Source organism: Ranitomeya imitator, chromosome 7 (genome assembly GCF_032444005.1).
Source record: "Ranitomeya imitator isolate aRanImi1 chromosome 7, aRanImi1.pri, whole genome shotgun sequence".
NCBI lineage: Eukaryota > Metazoa > Chordata > Amphibia > Anura > Dendrobatidae > Ranitomeya > Ranitomeya imitator.
In genome coordinates, this window is record NC_091288.1 from 12223633 (window position 1) to 12241135 (window position 17503).

The 17503-nt window shown below is 45.2% G+C and overlaps 1 protein-coding gene across 10 annotated transcripts in view; it reads right to left on the reverse strand.

The window, feature by feature from the left end:
- Positions 1-678: 678 nt before the first annotated feature.
- The window catches only part of TNS1 (tensin 1), a 441100-nt gene continuing 424275 nt past the window's right edge, over positions 679-17503 (reverse strand). For 9 of the 10 annotated variants that reach the window (XM_069732690.1, XM_069732693.1, XM_069732694.1 and 6 more), the window contains 12 exons: positions 15995-16090; positions 11079-11244; positions 9963-10870; positions 9344-9430; positions 9129-9260; positions 8967-9059; positions 4057-4134; positions 3705-3776; positions 3404-3572; positions 1611-1679; positions 1381-1410; positions 679-967 (listed from right to left, as the gene is read on the reverse strand). In XM_069732690.1, coding sequence (XP_069588791.1) covers positions 829-967; positions 1381-1410; positions 1611-1679; positions 3404-3572; positions 3705-3776; positions 4057-4134; positions 8967-9059; positions 9129-9260; positions 9344-9430; positions 9963-10870; positions 11079-11244; positions 15995-16090 — 2039 coding nt within the window. In that variant the 3' untranslated portion in view covers positions 679-828. The remainder of the gene's footprint in view (positions 968-1380; positions 1411-1610; positions 1680-3403; positions 3573-3704; positions 3777-4056; positions 4135-8966; positions 9060-9128; positions 9261-9343; positions 9431-9962; positions 10871-11078; positions 11245-15994; positions 16091-17503) is intronic. The other variant, XM_069732691.1, reaches the window with a different exon arrangement.

Sequence of the window (17503 nt, forward strand, 5' to 3'; positions counted from 1 at the left end):
GCATTGGAAACATTGTATCTCCTGCAAATATAAAGAAGAATCTATTTAATAAATACAATTTAGGTAAAAGGATGCGGAGCTCTTAATCTCACAAGGAATCTTTTTAATAGTCCCTCCTTGGCTATGTTTGCGCCCATTTTGGGGATAGTAACACGCAGGTACACAGGCTCAAGCATTTACTGTCTCTTTAAAAAAAGAGAAGCTTCTTCACAGGCCTATGGGCTCTGTTGCTTCTTATGAATGCAACCTTCATTCCCACCACTAGGTGTCAGACGTGTCAATGGAAATTCCCATACAATTTAGTGCATCTTTTCCTAAGTTCTCCACCATTGACATCATGTATGCATTGCTCACTCACTCATGTTGCTTTAAAAAGCCAGTAAATGTAGGTAGCTCTGTACAATCAAAGCATTTATACAAAATATAGCCTCATTATAATAGTTCTAGACAATTATAAATTCTGTGCACGCTAGATAGGTTTATATATGCACTTATACAGCGGTATATATTGTTTAGTATCTGCAGTATGGTATCGTCAATGAAAATGAACACCGCTATGCTATGATGCTGTGAGATCTCAGCAGTCAGACTGGCGACCTCCGTTAACGAGAAAGCAGTTTTACCGCCATTTCCTCATTTGCGTCAACTGTTGTATCAGGTTTGTTTTTTACTTTTTTTTTTTTTGGTTTGTTGCTTATCCTCCCTTTGGAGTAACAGAACCCCAAATCCCTTCCCTTTTCCCATAATGCACTTTCACTTTTCCCATCTTCAGAGTCTAGATTCCAGATTTCAGGCTGGTTCGCGGACAGGGGTTGTAGTGAGGGGGGTTCATCTTTTCTGCAAGCCGATCACGCGGGACACAAAGTTGACGATGGCAGAAGCCGGTTGGTTGGGGTCCAGCTCGGCAAACAGGTGGCAGACGTTGTCAGTCGTACTTCCTTGTTTCCGGGCCACAAAGCCAAATAATCTGCGGGAACGGAAGAAGGCACGGGCATTAGGACCAAGAGAGACGAAAATACACATTTAACCCTGATGTTGCTGCCATGTTTGGACCCCAAGATCAGGACCCAAAAGCCCTTCTTCTCCAAGGGAAAAGTGTTCTAAATGATGATTATAGGGAACTGAAATTTGTTACAATTGTATCCAGCCTAAAAATCCCAGTTCTTCTTAAAGGGGTTGTACCAAGTTTGGACGTTATCTCCTATGCATAAGTGAAGGCAGAACTTACTGATCACCGGGGGTCTGACCGATGTCGATTGCAATTATTAGACAACATTGGAAATAATGGTGAAGGTGACAGGTGCAGAGAATCCTGGGGGACACGTATCCCACTAACGAGAAGTCAACACCGCAAAGTCTAAATGAGCAGAAGAGACTTACTTAGCTGGAGTCCCATCTGTCTTCATCCACCTGGAGAAAGAGAGTGTCACAATTCAGAAACTCAGTAATGAGCAGTAATAATTTATATTAAGCAAAGGGCGGTGGATGATCACTACAGGCGGCACATAACATCAGAAATCACACATCCGACAGGACGGGAATGCAGAAGTCGTCATCCCAAAATGCTAAGACTCATTGTATATAATAAAGAGGCGAATCCTGGAACTCACTTCCTCTCCTGTGGATCCACATCGCAGAACGTGACCGTGTTTAGTGGATAATGTCTTCTGAAAAACAATCTGAAAAAGGAAAAATATCAAATGATAATAATGAGGCAGCAGTATTATAATAGTTATATTCTTCTACATAGGGGGCTTTATTATACTAGTTATATTCTTGTACATAGGAGCAGTATTATAGTAGTTATATTCTTATACATAGAGGCAGTATTATAGTAGTTATATTCTTGTACATAGGGGCAGTATTATAGTAGTTATATTCTTGTACATAGGGGCAGTATTATAGTAGTTATATTCTTGTACATAGGAGCAGTATTATAGTAGTTATATTCTTGTACATAGGAGCAGTATTATAGTAGTAATATTCTTGTACATAGGAGCAGTATTATAGTAGTTATATTCTTGTACATAGGAGCAGTATTATAGTAGTTATATTCTTGTACATAGGAGCAGTATTATAGTAGTTATATTCTTGTACATAGGAGCAGTATTATAGTAGTAATATTCTTGTACATAGGAGCAGTATTATAGTAGTTATATTCTTGTACATAGGAGCAGTATTATAGTAGTTATATTCTTGTACATAGGAGCAGTATTATAGTAGTTATATTCTTGTACATAGGAGCAGTATTATAGTAATATTCTTGTACATAGGAGGCAGTATTATAGTAGTTATATTCTTGTACATAGAGGCAGTATTATAGTAGTTATATTCTTGTACATAGGGGCAGTATTATAGTAGTTATATTCTTGTACATAGGGGCAGTATTATAGTAGTTATATCCTTGTAGATAGGGGCAGTATTATAGTAGTTATATTCTTGTACATAGGAGCAGTATCAAAGTAGTTATATAGGGGCAGTATTATAGTAGTTATATTCTTGTACATAGGGGCGGTATTATAGTAGTTATATTCTTGTACATAGGAGCAGTATTATAGTAGTTATATTCTTGTACATAGGGGCAGTATTATAGTGTTATATTCCTGTATATAGGGGCGGTATTATAGTAGTTATATTCTTGTACATAGGAGCAGTATTAGAGTAGTTATATTCTTGTACATAGGGGCAGTATTATAGTGTTATATTCCTGTATATAGGGGCGGTATTATAGTAGTTATATTCTTGTACATAGGAGCAGTATTATAGTAGTTATATTCTTGTACATAGGAGCAGTATTATAGTAGTTATATTCTTGTACATAGGGGCAGTATTATAGTGTTATATTCCTGTATATAGGGGCGGTATTATAGTAGTTATATTCTTGTACACAGGAGCAGTATTATAGTAGTTATATTCTTGTACATAGGGGCGGTATTATAGTAGTTATATTCTTGTACATAGGAGCAGTATTATATTTTTATCTGTTTATTGAGCCCTAACTCTCATATTTGGCATTATAGGGCACTATCGGGTGAGAAGGGCGAGCCGTTGATGAGTTGGGGCGTCACATGAGCAGGTTTAGGGTGCCAACCTCAGTGGCAAGGTAGGATAAGACAGTGTATTGTTAGGGTAAGGTATTAGAGTCCTGTTTCATTTCTGTCTATTAATCTTGTTAGTCATTTTACATATTTTTAATAGTAATAAATACAGTTATAATTTTAAAATGTAAACTATCTGATAAATACATATTTTTCGATGAATGTTTTTATCCTATATAGAAAGCAAACGGTGGAAAATATTTAATTAAACCCATTTGCTAAATTAATTTTTGGCCCCAAATAAATGGATTTAAGTACAAAATATGTTTTGTGCTCTATCAATCATATAAATGCGCTTTTCTTACTTTCTCTGATTGTCGGTCAAGGTGATCCCTTGAGCGGAGACCTTAAAGTGAACAATAGTTGCATTGGGTTGGGGGTCTGCGGACAGCGTCTCGGCAATGGTCTTGGCAATGGCCTGCGGTCCTGTGAGTGATTCCATGTCGATGGAGTTAACAAACAGCACGTTGCAGGCTGAGGAGGAGAGAGGCGTCAGTAATGGCTCAGGGGGAGGACGCCGCTCGGGATCCACGTCCACGGTTGGCTCCCAGCGATCAGTATAAATATTACAATCTTCACCCCGGACCCCCGACTCGTGGTCCTCACCTGCTCCTTGTTTCAGCAGGTCGCTGGTGTTGTTGGTGGGTGTAGCAGATTCTCTGGTCTCATCAGAAGGATCTAAGAAGAGGGCGAAAGAAAGATCAAGTGAATGACGACTTTACGGAGAAAGGATCCATAGACTGGTGGCTTCTATAGGCATCAATGAGGTGAAAGCTCTCAGGAACCCACCATGACATGATGCCGAATCTATATACCACACGCATGCAAGGATCTCAGCAACGCAGGAGGTGTAAGGATCCCATTCACTACAATGTAACAGACTATATGGGGACATCACACGAAGCGCTACAATTGTGTCCTGGACGCTGGGATAGTCAGGGTCTGCTTGTAATTTTACCTCGGGTTGGTATGACCAGCTTACAAGGCAGCGCCAGGGGGGTGATAGAGTGCTGATACACCAGTGCGGACAGGCAGCCTGCAAAGAGAGGGCAAAGTCACCGGGAGGAGAGACAACACAGGACATGATCAGAAGAGAACGAATCCAGAGAGTAAATCACCAGAGAAAATGCAGACAATACAGAGAGATCTCACCACTACAGCCTGCAGAATAGTGAGTGCAGCTCTGGAGTATAATACAGGATGTAACTCGGGATCAGTAATGTAATGTATGTACACAGTGACTGCACCAGCAGAATAGTGAGTGCAGCTCTGGGGTATAATACAGGAGGTAACTCAGGATCAGTAATGTAATGTATGTGCACAGTGACTGCACCAGCAGAATAGTGAGTGCAGCTCTGGAGTATAATACAGGATGTAACTCAGGATCAGTAATGTAATGTATGTGCACAGTGACTGCACCAGCAGAATAGTGAGTGCAGCTCTGGGGTATAATACAGGATGTAACTCAGGATCAGTAATGTAATGTATGTACACAGTGACTGCACCAGCAGAATAGTGAGTGCAGCTCTGGAGTAGAATACAGGATGTAACTCAGGATCAGTAATGTAATGTATGTACACAGTGACCACACCAGCAGAATAGTGAGTGCAGCTCTGGAGTATAATACATGAGGTAACTCAGGATCAGTAATGTAATGTATGTACACACTGACTGCACCAGCAGAATAGTGAGTGCAGCTCTGGGGTATAATACAGGATGTAACTCAGGATCAGTAATGTAATGTATGTACACAGTGACTGCACCAGCAGAATAGTGAGTGCAGCTCTGGAGTATAATACAGGATGTAAGTCAGGATCAGTAATGCAATGTATGTACACAGTGACTGCACCAGCAGAATAGTGAGTGCAGCTCTGGAGTATAATACAGGATGTAAGTCAGGATCAGTAATGCAATGTATGTACACAGTGACTGCACCAGCAGAATAGTGAGTGCAGCTCTGGAGTATAATACAGGATGTAAGTCAGGATCAGTAATGTAATGTATGTACACAGTGACCACACCAGCAGAATAGTGAGTGCAGCTCTGGAGTATAATACATGAGGTAACTCAGGATCAGTAATGTAATGTATGTACACACTGACTGCACCAGCAGAATAGTGAGTGCAGCTCTGGAGTATAATACAGGATGTAACTCAGGATCAGTAATGTAATGTATGTACACAGTGACTGCACCAGCAGAATAGTGAGTGCAGCTCTGGAGTATAATACAGGATGTAAGTCAGGATCAGTAATGCAATGTATGTACACAGTGACTGCACCAGCAGAATAGTGAGTGCAGCTCTGGAGTATAATACAGGATATAACTCAGGATCAGTAATGTATGTACACAGTGACTGCACCAGCAGAATAGTGAGTGCAGTTCTGGGGTATAATACAGGATGTAACTCAGGATCAGTAATGTAATGTATGTACACAGTGACTGCACCAGCAGAATAGTGAGTGCAGCTCTGGGGTATAATACAGGATGTAACTCAGGATCAGTAATGTAATGTATGTACACAGTGACTGCACCAGCAGAATAGTGAGTGCAGCTCTGGAGTATAATACAGGATGTAACTCAGGATCATTAATGTAATGTATGTACACAGTGACTGCACCAGCAGAATAGTGAGTGCAGCTCTGGGGTATAATACAGGATGTAACTCAGGATCAGTAATGTAATATATGTACACAGTGACTGCACCAGCAGAATAGTGAGTGCAGGTCTGGGGTATAATACAGGATGTAACTCAGGATCAGTAATGTAATGTATGTACACAGTGACTGCACCAGCAGAATAGTGAGTGCAGTTCTGGGGTATAATACAGGATGTAACTCAGGATCAGTAATGTAATGTATGTACACAGTGACTGCACCAGCAGAATAGTGAGTGCAGCTCTGGGGTATAATACAGGATGTAACTCAGGATCAGTAATGTAATGTATGTACACAGTGACTGCACCAGCAGAATAGTGAGTGCAGCTCTGGAGTATAATACAGAATGTAACTCAGGATCAGTAATGTAATGTATGTACACAGTGTCTGCACCAGCAGAATAGTGAGTGCAGCTCTGGAGTATAATACAGGATGTAACTCAGGATCAGTAATGTAATGTATGTACACAGTGACTGCACCAGCAGAATAGTGAGTGCAGCTCTGGGGTATAATACAGGATGTAACTCAGGATCAGTAATGTAATGTATGTACACAGTGACTGCACCAGCAGAATAGTGAGTGCAGCTCTGGGGTATAATATAGGATGTAACTCAGGATCAGTAATGTAATGTATGTACACAGTGACTGCACCAGCAGAATAGTGAGTGCAGCTCTGGGGTATAATACAGGATGTAACTCAGGATCAGTAATGTAATGTATGTACACAGTGACTCCACCAGCAGAATAGTGAGTGCAGCTCTGGAGGATAATACTGGATGTAACTCAGGATCAGTAATGTAATGTATGTACACAGTGACTGCACCAGCAGAATAGTGAGTGCAGCTCTGGGGTATAATACAGGATGTAACTCAGGATCAGTAATGTAATGTATGTACACAGTGACTCCACCAGCAGAATAGTGAGTGCAGCTCTGGAGGTTAATACTGGATGTAACTCAGGATCAGTAATGTAATGTATGTACACAGTGACTGCACCAGCAGAATAGTGAGTGCAGCTCTGGGGTATAATACAGGATGTAACTCAGGATCAGTAATGTAATGTGTGCACACAGTGACTGCACCAGCAGAATAGTGAGTGCAGCTCTGGAGTATAATACAGGATGTAACTCAGGATCAGTAATGTAATGTATGTGCACAGTGACTGCACCAGCAGAATAGTGAGTGCAGCTCTGGGGTATAATACAGGAGGTAACTCAGGATCAGTAATGTAATGTATGTACACAGTGACTGCACCAGCAGAATAGTGAGTGCAGCTCTGGAGTAGAATACAGGATGTAACTCAGGATCAGTATTGTAATGTATGTACACAGTGACCACACCAGCAGAATAGTGAGTGCAGCTCTGGAGTATAATACATGAGGTAACTCAGGATCAGTAATGTAATGTATGTACACACTGACTGCACCAGCAGAATAGTGAGTGCAGCTCTGGGGTATAATACAGGATGTAACTCAGGATCAGTAATGTAATGTATGTACACAGTGACTGCACCAGCAGAATAGTGAGTGCAGCTCTGGAGTATAATACAGGATGTAACTCAGGATCAGTAATGTAATGTATGTACACAGTGACTGCACCAGCAGAATAGTGAGTGCAGCTCTGGAGTATAATACAGGATGTAAGTCAGGATCAGTAATGCAATGTATGTACACAGTGACTGCACCAGCAGAATAGTGAGTGCAGCTCTGGAGTATAATACAGGATATAACTCAGGATCAGTAATGTATGTACACAGTGACTGCACCAGCAGAATAGTGAGTGCAGTTCTGGGGTATAATACAGGAGGTAACTCAGGATCAGTAATGTAATGTATGTACACAGTGACTGCACCAGCAGAATAGTGAGTGCAGCTCTGGGGTATAATACAGGATGTAACTCAGGATCAGTAATGTAATGTATGTACACAGTGACTGCACCAGCAGAATAGTGAGTGCAGCTCTGGGGTATAATACAGGATGTAACTCAGGATCAGTAATGTAATGTATGTACACAGTGACTGCACCAGCAGAATAGTGAGTGCAGCTCTGGGGTATAATACAGGATGTAACTCAGGATCAGTAATGTAATGTATGTACACAGTGACTGCACCAGCAGAATAGTGAGTGCAGCTCTGGGGTATAATATAGGATGTAACTCAGGATCAGTAATGTAATGTATGTACACAGTGACCACACCAGCAGAATAGTGAGTGCAGCTCTGGAGTATAATACATGAGGTAACTCAGGATCAGTAATGTAATGTATGTACACAGTGACTGCACCAGCAGAATAGTGAGTGCAGCTCTGGGGTATAATACAGGATGTAACTCAGGATCAGTAATGTAATGTATGTACACAGTGACTGCACCAGCAGAATAGTGAGTGCAGCTCTGGAGTATAATACAGGATGTAACTCAGGATCAGTAATGTAATGTATGTACACAGTGACTGCACCAGCAGAATAGTGAGTGCAGCTCTGGAGTATAATACAGGATGTAAGTCAGGATCAGTAATGCAATGTATGTACACAGTGACTGCACCAGCAGAATAGTGAGTGCAGCTCTGGAGTATAATACAGGATATAACTCAGGATCAGTAATGTATGTACACAGTGACTGCACCAGCAGAATAGTGAGTGCAGTTCTGGGGTATAATACAGGATGTAACTCAGGATCAGTAATGTAATGTATGTACACAGTGACTGCACCAGCAGAATAGTGAGTGCAGCTCTGGGGTATAATACAGGATGTAACTCAGGATCAGTAATGTAATGTATGTACACAGTGACTGCACCAGCAGAATAGTGAGTGCAGCTCTGGGGTATAATACAGGATGTAACTCAGGATCAGTAATGTAATGTATGTACACAGTGACTGCACCAGCAGAATAGTGAGTGCAGCTCTGGGGTATAATACAGGATGTAACTCAGGATCAGTAATGTAATGTATGTACACAGTGACTGCACCAGCAGAATAGTGAGTGCAGCTCTGGAGGTTAATACTGGATGTAACTCAGGATCAGTAATGTAATGTATGTACACAGTGACTGCACCAGCAGAATAGTGAGTGCAGCTCTGGGGTATAATACAGGATGTAATGCAGAATCAGTTCAAGTTAAGAAATGTAATTGATTGAACTTTACTTGCAGGATATTTCTACATGTAATCACTGATGATACTAAGAATTTGCACTTTTCTTTTACATATCAGATCTTACCAAAATACGGCTCATTAGGACAGCCCTTTAATTTCACCCCTCTGGGACTGGTCTCTATCAGGAAGTGTCGCACCAGCTCGTTGGTGGCGTCTCCTGGGGCAGCAGAACAGTCACTTAGTACAATGTGCGGAGATGTTATAACACTGGGGGACGAGTATTCACCTTTCTTGCTTGGCTGGGCCGGGGTGGGAGGGGGGGTCGCAACTTTCATGGCAAGTCCGTAGGCCCCTCTGAATGAGTGGCTGTCCCGAATGATAAAGGCGCCGGGTTCTCGCTCCTTTAGTAACGCGATTGCTGGAAGATAAAGAATTCAGCCCAGATTAGGAGACGGGATCTTGTGCGATCTCCGATCAGGATCCACTCTAGATGACACGCACCTTGATCTCTGGAGATCTCAGGCTTGTACCAATACTTGGACGTATCTTGGACAAATTTGACATGCGCTCGCGTTTCTGGACTCCCATCTGAAATAAAAAATGAAAAAAACATTTTTATCTTGCAGGAGTCTATACCTAGTCGATAAAAAGACTAAATTAAATAATTTCTAACACTTAAAGGGTTCACAATTAGGAAACATGGCTGCCTTCTGCCAAACACTGCACCGCCGCCGCCTACAGGTTGTGTGCAGTATTACTGCTCTGAACTCTTCACTTGTCTGGAGCGGAGCTGCAGCCCCAGGCCCAACCTGTACTGGGGGGTGGTAATATTTTTGGATGGAGGTAACCATGTTTTTCTAATTCTGGACAATTCCCTCATATTTTTAGCATTTTCTTAAATTACTTGATTAAGCTCCAGGATTCCGTTTTTAGTGCAGAGCATCGCTCTCTCTGCAGAGATCTCAGCCGCTCGCTGCTGCCACTAGAGGGCGATGTGCTGGATTAACTTTCAAGATCAGTAGGGCACATTGGAAGCTGTGTGCACAGCGCCCTCTACTGGAGGCCAGTAAAGAAATAGGACCACCTATGAGGAGCGCCGCAGCAGAGTTCAGAGGATTACCTGGCATCGAGAACTTGGAGAAGTCCGGTAACGTGTGGGTAAATGCCATGGTGCTGCCCCCGCTGGGGCTGGACATGCCACTCGATATGGGTGATGACGTCTTCCCGTTCAGGGTGGAGTAATTCGGCAAGCTGTTGGACCGGTCTCCTGATGACATCCTGCGTTTCTCGGGCAGCGATGGCTGCGGCACAGGGCTTGCCTGCCGGTACAGGGTGGAGTCTGGGGAGGATGACGATGGGCTGCCAATGCTTTGGTAGTAGGCAGGAGACACCGGGAAGCTGGGGGTGGCGGGAGCCTGGTACCCGGCACTGCTCTGTCGGGACAGCGTTGGCCGTCGTTCTTCGGGGGTGGAAAACCCGTACATGGCATGCCGCTCCATACTGGGGCTTCCAGGTGTCACGGGGGCACTGCCAGTCATCACCGCCTGGTGTCGAGCCAAGCCAGGACTGCCCGGGGCTGCCGCCACCATGCCGCCATGTGCCACAAGAGGATGTCTGCTCAAGCCTGGACTTCCAGGTGCATTGGAGAATGTTGGGGTCACCACCCTCCGTACGAAGCCCGGACTGGGCGGAGTGTTTGTGCCCACTGTGTTCGTGCCCACTGTTCGGTGAAGAGGCTGTGGGCTGCCGTGAACCACATGCCCGGCCAGTGCGCCCATTGGCATTCCAGAATATCCATCTGTTTGCACGATGGCATTATTTGGGCTGTAGGAGTAGCCCTCGTATGAGCTGAGGGGGGTCCCAGCGAGGGGCGTCATGGCAGGGGGAGTGGGCGAAGTGTTCTGGTAACTGCTTTGTGGTGACGGCTGAGACAAACTGGTGGATCTGAAGCTGGAGTCTACAGATGGTTGAGCCGGACTGGGAACATGGACGCTGCCTTCTGCTGACGGGCAGCTTCTCACAGACACCCTATGGAGGACGAGAAGAAGGTGAGTGGACGCGGCAATATGGAAATGATGCACAATATTTAGGACTCGTTAATATGGAGTCCTCCAATAAGTGAGGTGGCCGAGAATGGATCAAGGGGTGGCCGCTCTGGTACCAGCCTCTGCCCATCACCACCATGGGAGCTATGGGGTCTGCAGAGCACGGCACATCCATGGCAATCTCCCCTTACCCGTCAGTGCTGTGTATGGGGCTGCTGGTAGAGATCGGGCTCGGGGAGGTGAAGTGACCGGGGTACCCTCCATTCCTCGTCAGGGTGTCCGCCGGGTAGGCCTGCGGTGCACTGGGTGACGAGGGAGCAGCCGTCCGCGCCACCGATTCCACGTAACTCCTGGGCTCTACAGAGACAGAACAATACGTCAGTCCTGGGAATGACCCCAAGAGAATATACAAACTCTGCAAGCAGTCAATGAACGAAAGCCCAGCGAGCAGCAGAGAGGAACCATCGCTCCACGCCTCCTCATAGTCAAGTACCTGATTGGTTATCAATACTTTCAGAATCTCTGTTTGCTGTCAATGGACAGGAACACTTTACATGCAGAGGCCGAATATCCTTCCACTGTTAGTTCTGCTCTCACAGCTGGAGTTTGTCACAGTGTATCAGTAATCAGCCTGTAGTAGCTTTGTGCCGCTGCTGTGTAAAGCTCACAGAGCATGGCCGCACCAATGAATATGGTTTCAGGTGCATGTGGACCTTCCATGGTGCGCCCTGTATGCACTCCCTAGCATTTATCAAAGGTTGCTAGCCCTGACACACTGCTGCAATGCCGCAGCTGTGAAAAGCACTAGATGAGGAGCAGAAGTTAATGAATGTAACACGGATTATTTCCACACACAGACAGCAAGCAGAGCTCCGGAGGACGGCAAATGCATGGACATCCAAAGCATGTTACAAAGTTGCAGAAGTTTTCATCAGGACCGGACTGTGCCATGAACAAGACAACAAACAGGCGGCAGGTTAATAAAGCGGGGGGATATCTCCAGACAGCTTAGGGGTCTTCCCGTGCAGAGCGGTGGTGGGCTCCTCCTTGTCAGAGGTGATGGCTGAGAATGGAGTTATGGCTGCACTGAAATAACGCAGCAAAAAACGCAACGTGTGCACACCGCCCTATTCTCAGCCCAGTCCTGTCCTGACTCACGGAGCGATATCACAGACAATCGCTTACAATGCAATTCCCTAACAAAGTACGCTTGTATCCCCCCACCCCACCCCGGTGGGATAACCCATGGGACCCTACGTGCGGACACTCTGATTAGTAATTGGCAGTATACGGAGCCCCGGATGGCAGCGCCCGGACTGTCGGCGGCTCCTATGACATTTCCCAAGGAATTAACAATAGGTTAATTGATTTCAACTTCTCTTGTGCAGGATTTTCTCACACGGACAAAGGACATGAGGAAAGCCCTGCGATTACTTCATGAATAGTTAATTCTGCTTTTATCCCTGTGTCGGTCCCGTTCACGCTCCAGCGGGCGGCTTTCACTGTGGCCTAATTTTATCCCATTCAGGGATGGCGCCCCCACCTGGCAGCGCTGGCGCCACTACAGAGTACGGCCCTTTAAAAGCCAGAAGTCTCCGAATCTGCATTCTAAGAGGACACTCAACAGTGTGGATGTAGCAGAGCTGAGATTGTCATTAACTGTGCAAGTCTCATAATTGGGGTCTTGTAATTAGGGGGTCAATAGCTTCATAATCTGGACTTGAAATGCAGAATAAAAAGGTGATGACCCCAAGTCCTGCCCTGTTGTCGGGGGTGTAGAGGATCGTGGGAGAGGGGCGCATCTCTTCCCAATATCTTCAAGGCCCCCACATCTCCCCTCCCCCATCATCTGATTCTACATTCAGATAGAAGTGCTGCCCCCATTACACAATGGCTCGTCCCCCCGTCTGCTGCCGTCTGGGAGGCACCGAGGTCAATCATCCAATTTGGATTTAAATAATAAAAAGGTTCAGGTTCAAATCTGACATCTTGTAGGGTTCAGGGTCGGTTACTCGCAGATTATCCGGAGGGGTTGGTAGGGGGGCGCCAAGACTTTCTCAATAGTTTCCTTTTATCCAATTAGGATGTTTTCGGAATTATTCCGTCCATTGAAGTCTGGGGACAATGAGTAAAATACGGAGACTGTGAAAGCTGCGGACCACCAGCACCCGGCCACGGCTCACACAAGGGAACATGGGGGGATGCAAAATGAAATGTTACATAGAAATGATTATTATAATTGACTTCAATGAAAGATATTATTTGCTACGCAGCTGAAGGTTTGTTACAACGTATCGGATCAGGAAAGACTCTGACTTCCAATGCAATGAAAGCAGCAGGGCTAATATAAGAGGTGGTACTCAGGGGCCCCCTTACCTAGGAACAATCAAACTAACCCCCAGTATTATTTCATACACTGCGGTATTATTTTGGCACTAGATGGATGTATGAGGCGGTTTATCTGTTGTTTTGTGTCGGCTATTTACAAGGGGGATAATTCCATTTTTATTAAGACGTTCGCCCTCAGACGAGATTCGCTGCCTTCTAACCTCCTCTCGGAGAGGATACATTTTGTAAATAACATGCACAAACCTGAAAAAGGAAACAATGTAACACGCGGGAATGAACCAGCAAGCAATGTAGCCAGTTATAGATGGAGCATGGCAGCCTCTCGGACCCGGGGGGGCACTTACCTTCCTCGTACCCATCAATGAATGTTTCCATCTCTGGACAGATGTTGTGTTACATAAATGCAATGTAGAAGAGAAGGAAAAAAGGAAAAAGATAAGAAAAGTGCCGCTGACCGCCAGCACCCATAGGTAGAGGGTCACCGGGCCGGCGACTCGCCCTTATGGTCACATTTACTGCACAGATCAGGAAAGGGAACGAAAAGGGGGTCGTTACCCAAGAAAAATAATGTCTCGTGGGTAGCGGGGTCCTGGAAAAGTAAAAAGTGCAGCTCTGGTTGTAGCACCAAAAGTCTCCAACCTGTGCTTCTACAAGACTACAACCCCCAGCATGTGGCAGCCAGGGCATAGTGGAAGCTGTAGTTCTGTACAAGCTGAAGCCTCAGAGGTTGCAGAGCGCGGCCGCTGCGGGTGCAGACGTTTCAGGAACATTCATTCCAGCGCGGATCAGTCTAGATTCTCATATAAATCAGTAAAACGCGCAGGACTGAACCGCGCCCCGGATATATCCCCTGGGGAGCCGGCGGGGGGCTGACAACATGCAGCCCCTGTAAGATTGTCCGGGGTCTCTCCACCTACAGATGGTCGTCTTCACTACAGTAACAGCCGGACTAATTCCAGAACACGGATCAGACTTGCCATGGCCCGAAGCCATCATGTCGGACAATGGTCTTACACAGGACTGCTGCTCCGGGTCACCGAAGTCCAGGGAAGCTACAGCTGCGGCTTTATTACTGGCCCTTATCCTGCAGATTGTAGAGAAGTCAGAAAACTGAGAAGGTGGAAAATCTAGAGGTGAACATTGTGCAGACTCCATAGTGGGTACAATCATTGCTGACGGGCTCCACTAATAGCCTATAGGAGATCCTACAATACAGGGGTCAGATAAGTATACAAATCACCAGCAGAATAGTGAGTGTAGCTCTGCAGTATAATACAGGAGGTAACTCAGGATCAGTAATGTAATGTATGTACACAGTGACTGCACCAGCAGAATAGTGAGTGCAGCTCTGGGGTATAATACAGAAGGTAACTCAGGATCAGTAATGTAATGTATGTACACAGTGACTGCACCAGCAGAATAGTGAGTGCAGCTCTGGGGTATAATACAGGAGGTAACTCAGGATCAGTAATGTAATGTATGTACACAGTGACTGCACCAGCAGAATAGTGAGTGCAGCTCTGGTGTATAATACAGAAGGTAACTCAGGATCAGTAATGTAATGTATGTACACAGTGACTGCACCAGCAGAATAGTGAGTGCAGCTCTGGAGTATAATACAGGATGTAACTCAGGATCAGTAATGTAATGTATGGGCACAGTGACTGCACCAGCAGAATAGTGAGTGCAGCTCTGGGGTATAATACAGGATGTAACTCAGGATCAGTAATGTAATGTATGTACACAGTGACTGCACCAGCAGAATAGTGAGTGCAGCTCTGGAGAATAATACAGGAGGTAACTCAGGATCAGTAATGTAATGTATGTACACAGTGACTGCACCAGCAGAATAGTGAGTGCAGCTCTGGAGTATAATACAGGATGTAACTCAGGATCAGTAATGTAATGTATGTACACAGTGACTGCACCAGCAGAATAGTGAGTGCAGCTCTGGAGAATAATACAGGAGGTAACTCAGGATCAGTAATGTAATGTATGCACACAGTGACTGCACCAGCAGAATAGTGAGTGCAGCTCTGGAGTATAATACAGGATGTAGCTCAGGATCAGTAATGTAATGTATGTACACAGTGACTGCACCAGCAGAATAGTGAGTGCAGCTCTGGAGTATAATACAGGAGGTAACTCAGGATCAGTAATGTAATGTATGCACAAAGTGACTGCACCAGCAGAATAGTGAGTGCAGCTCTGGGGTATAATACAGGATATAACTCAGGATCAGTAATGTATGTACACAGTGACTGCACCAGCAGAATAGTGAGTGCAGCTCTGGAGTATAATACAGGAGGTAACTCAGGATCAGTAATGTAATGTATGTACACAGTGACTGCACCAGCAGAATAGCGAGCGCAGCTCTGGGGTATAATACAGGATATAACTCACGATCAGTAATGTATGTACACAGTGACTGCACCAGCAGAATAGTGAGTGCAGCTCTGGAGTATAATACAGGAGGTAACTCAGGATCAGTAATGTAATGTATGTACACAGTGACTGCACTAGCAGAATAGTGAGTGCAGCCCTGGAGATCAGTGATGTTATGTATCTTTAATCTGAATTAAACCTCCATGTAAAGACTCTTGATGGAGGCAATTTCTCGTGAATTAGGCGCTGGGTAAGCAGGGAGGGCACAGTTCAGTGTTTGCACTTCACCTCCAGACGGTTTACAGAGGAGTGACAGCAGTGACTTTATTTCCCCGGTTTCCTCTGTGTGCGCTCGGCTTTTACCACAACTCACCTCCTGATTGCTGCAGCAAGATGTCCGCTGGGTTGTGAGGCTTTAACCCTAGGGCTGACAGAGGAGTCCTGGCCAAACCCGGTGGAGAACGAGCCACTAGGGGGAAAATGCAGAATAAGGTCAGAACTTCTGTAAATGAAGGGAATGTGTCACTTATTCGCTTCCTCGCCTTTAATGCTATTTTGTCTGACTAAAATCCAAACTGTGAGAATAACATGCTGCACCTTGCTCACTCAGCTATGCTGCACCTTGCTCGCTCAGCTATGCTGCACCTTGCTCGTTCCGCTATGCTGCTCCTTGCTCGCTCAGCTATGCTACACCTTGATCGCTCAGCTATGCTGCTCCTTGCTCGCTCAGCTCTGCTGCACCTTGCTCACTCAGCTATGCTGCACCTTGCTCGCTCAGCTTTTCTGCACCTTGCTCGCTCAGCTCTGCTGCACCTTGCTCGCTCAGCTCTGCTGCACCTTGCTCGCTCAGCTCTGCTGCACCTTGCTCGCTCAGCTATGCTGCACCTTGCTCGCTCAGCTGTGCTGCACCTTGCTCGCTCAGCTCTGCTGCACCTTGCTCGCTCAGCTCTGCTGCACCTTGCTCGCTCAGTTCTGGTATATCTAGCACACTCAGTTCTGCTACATCTTCGTGTAGTATTACACACTGATGGATATTAGGAGAGCACTAGTATACGCTTCGCCACGACCGCGTTGCCCTTAATAGGCCAATTGTGGAGAACACAACGGATTATTCTGAAGATGGATGTTACATGGAAGAAGCAGCTAATTCCAAACATTCTGCTGTTTCCTGACACAATGACACTGTTATTCAGCCCGAGGAATGTTTCCAGTCCCCACTCAGGAGAACTCGCCCCCTTCCCACCCTCGGAGTGTTACATCTCTTCATGTACAGAGCTCTCATCTATATTTCCTGCTCTGATTTATGGGGTCTCTGACACATGAAGAGCGGCTTTCATTATATTATCGATAGACTACGTCAACTTCTCCAAACTACAAAAACTTTACTGCTGCTCAGTGTGGCCCTCTGCTGGTCAGACTGTGCGTGGGGGGCTTCAATATATGGTATCTGCTTCCCTCTGATCTATGGAACTGGAGACGACCACTTACCGGGCTGGGAACCCTAAAAAATGGCTGCATTATCCCAGTAGTGTGAGCTGCTTTATATTCTGCATTAACCTGTTACTAGAGCATAAGAGAAGCAGCCGCCATCATCCTATATGATTTTCTGGACTATCGAAGAACTGTAATATCAGTCCACAATGGCTGATAACAGTGAACAATAGAATACAGAATTTAGATGTACAATGTGCATTGCGAATCCATTTCCAGCAGACTAGTCACTACAGGTTTGTGGTTTCTCAACAAATCAGTCATTATTGTGATTATTTTGAACCATATTTTATGATCGGAATGTTGTGTCTTTTCTATCTTTTAGATATGTCGAGTTCCACGTTTCCTGACTAAAGGCTCCATGTAATGTGTCAAAACCCACCCTGGTCAC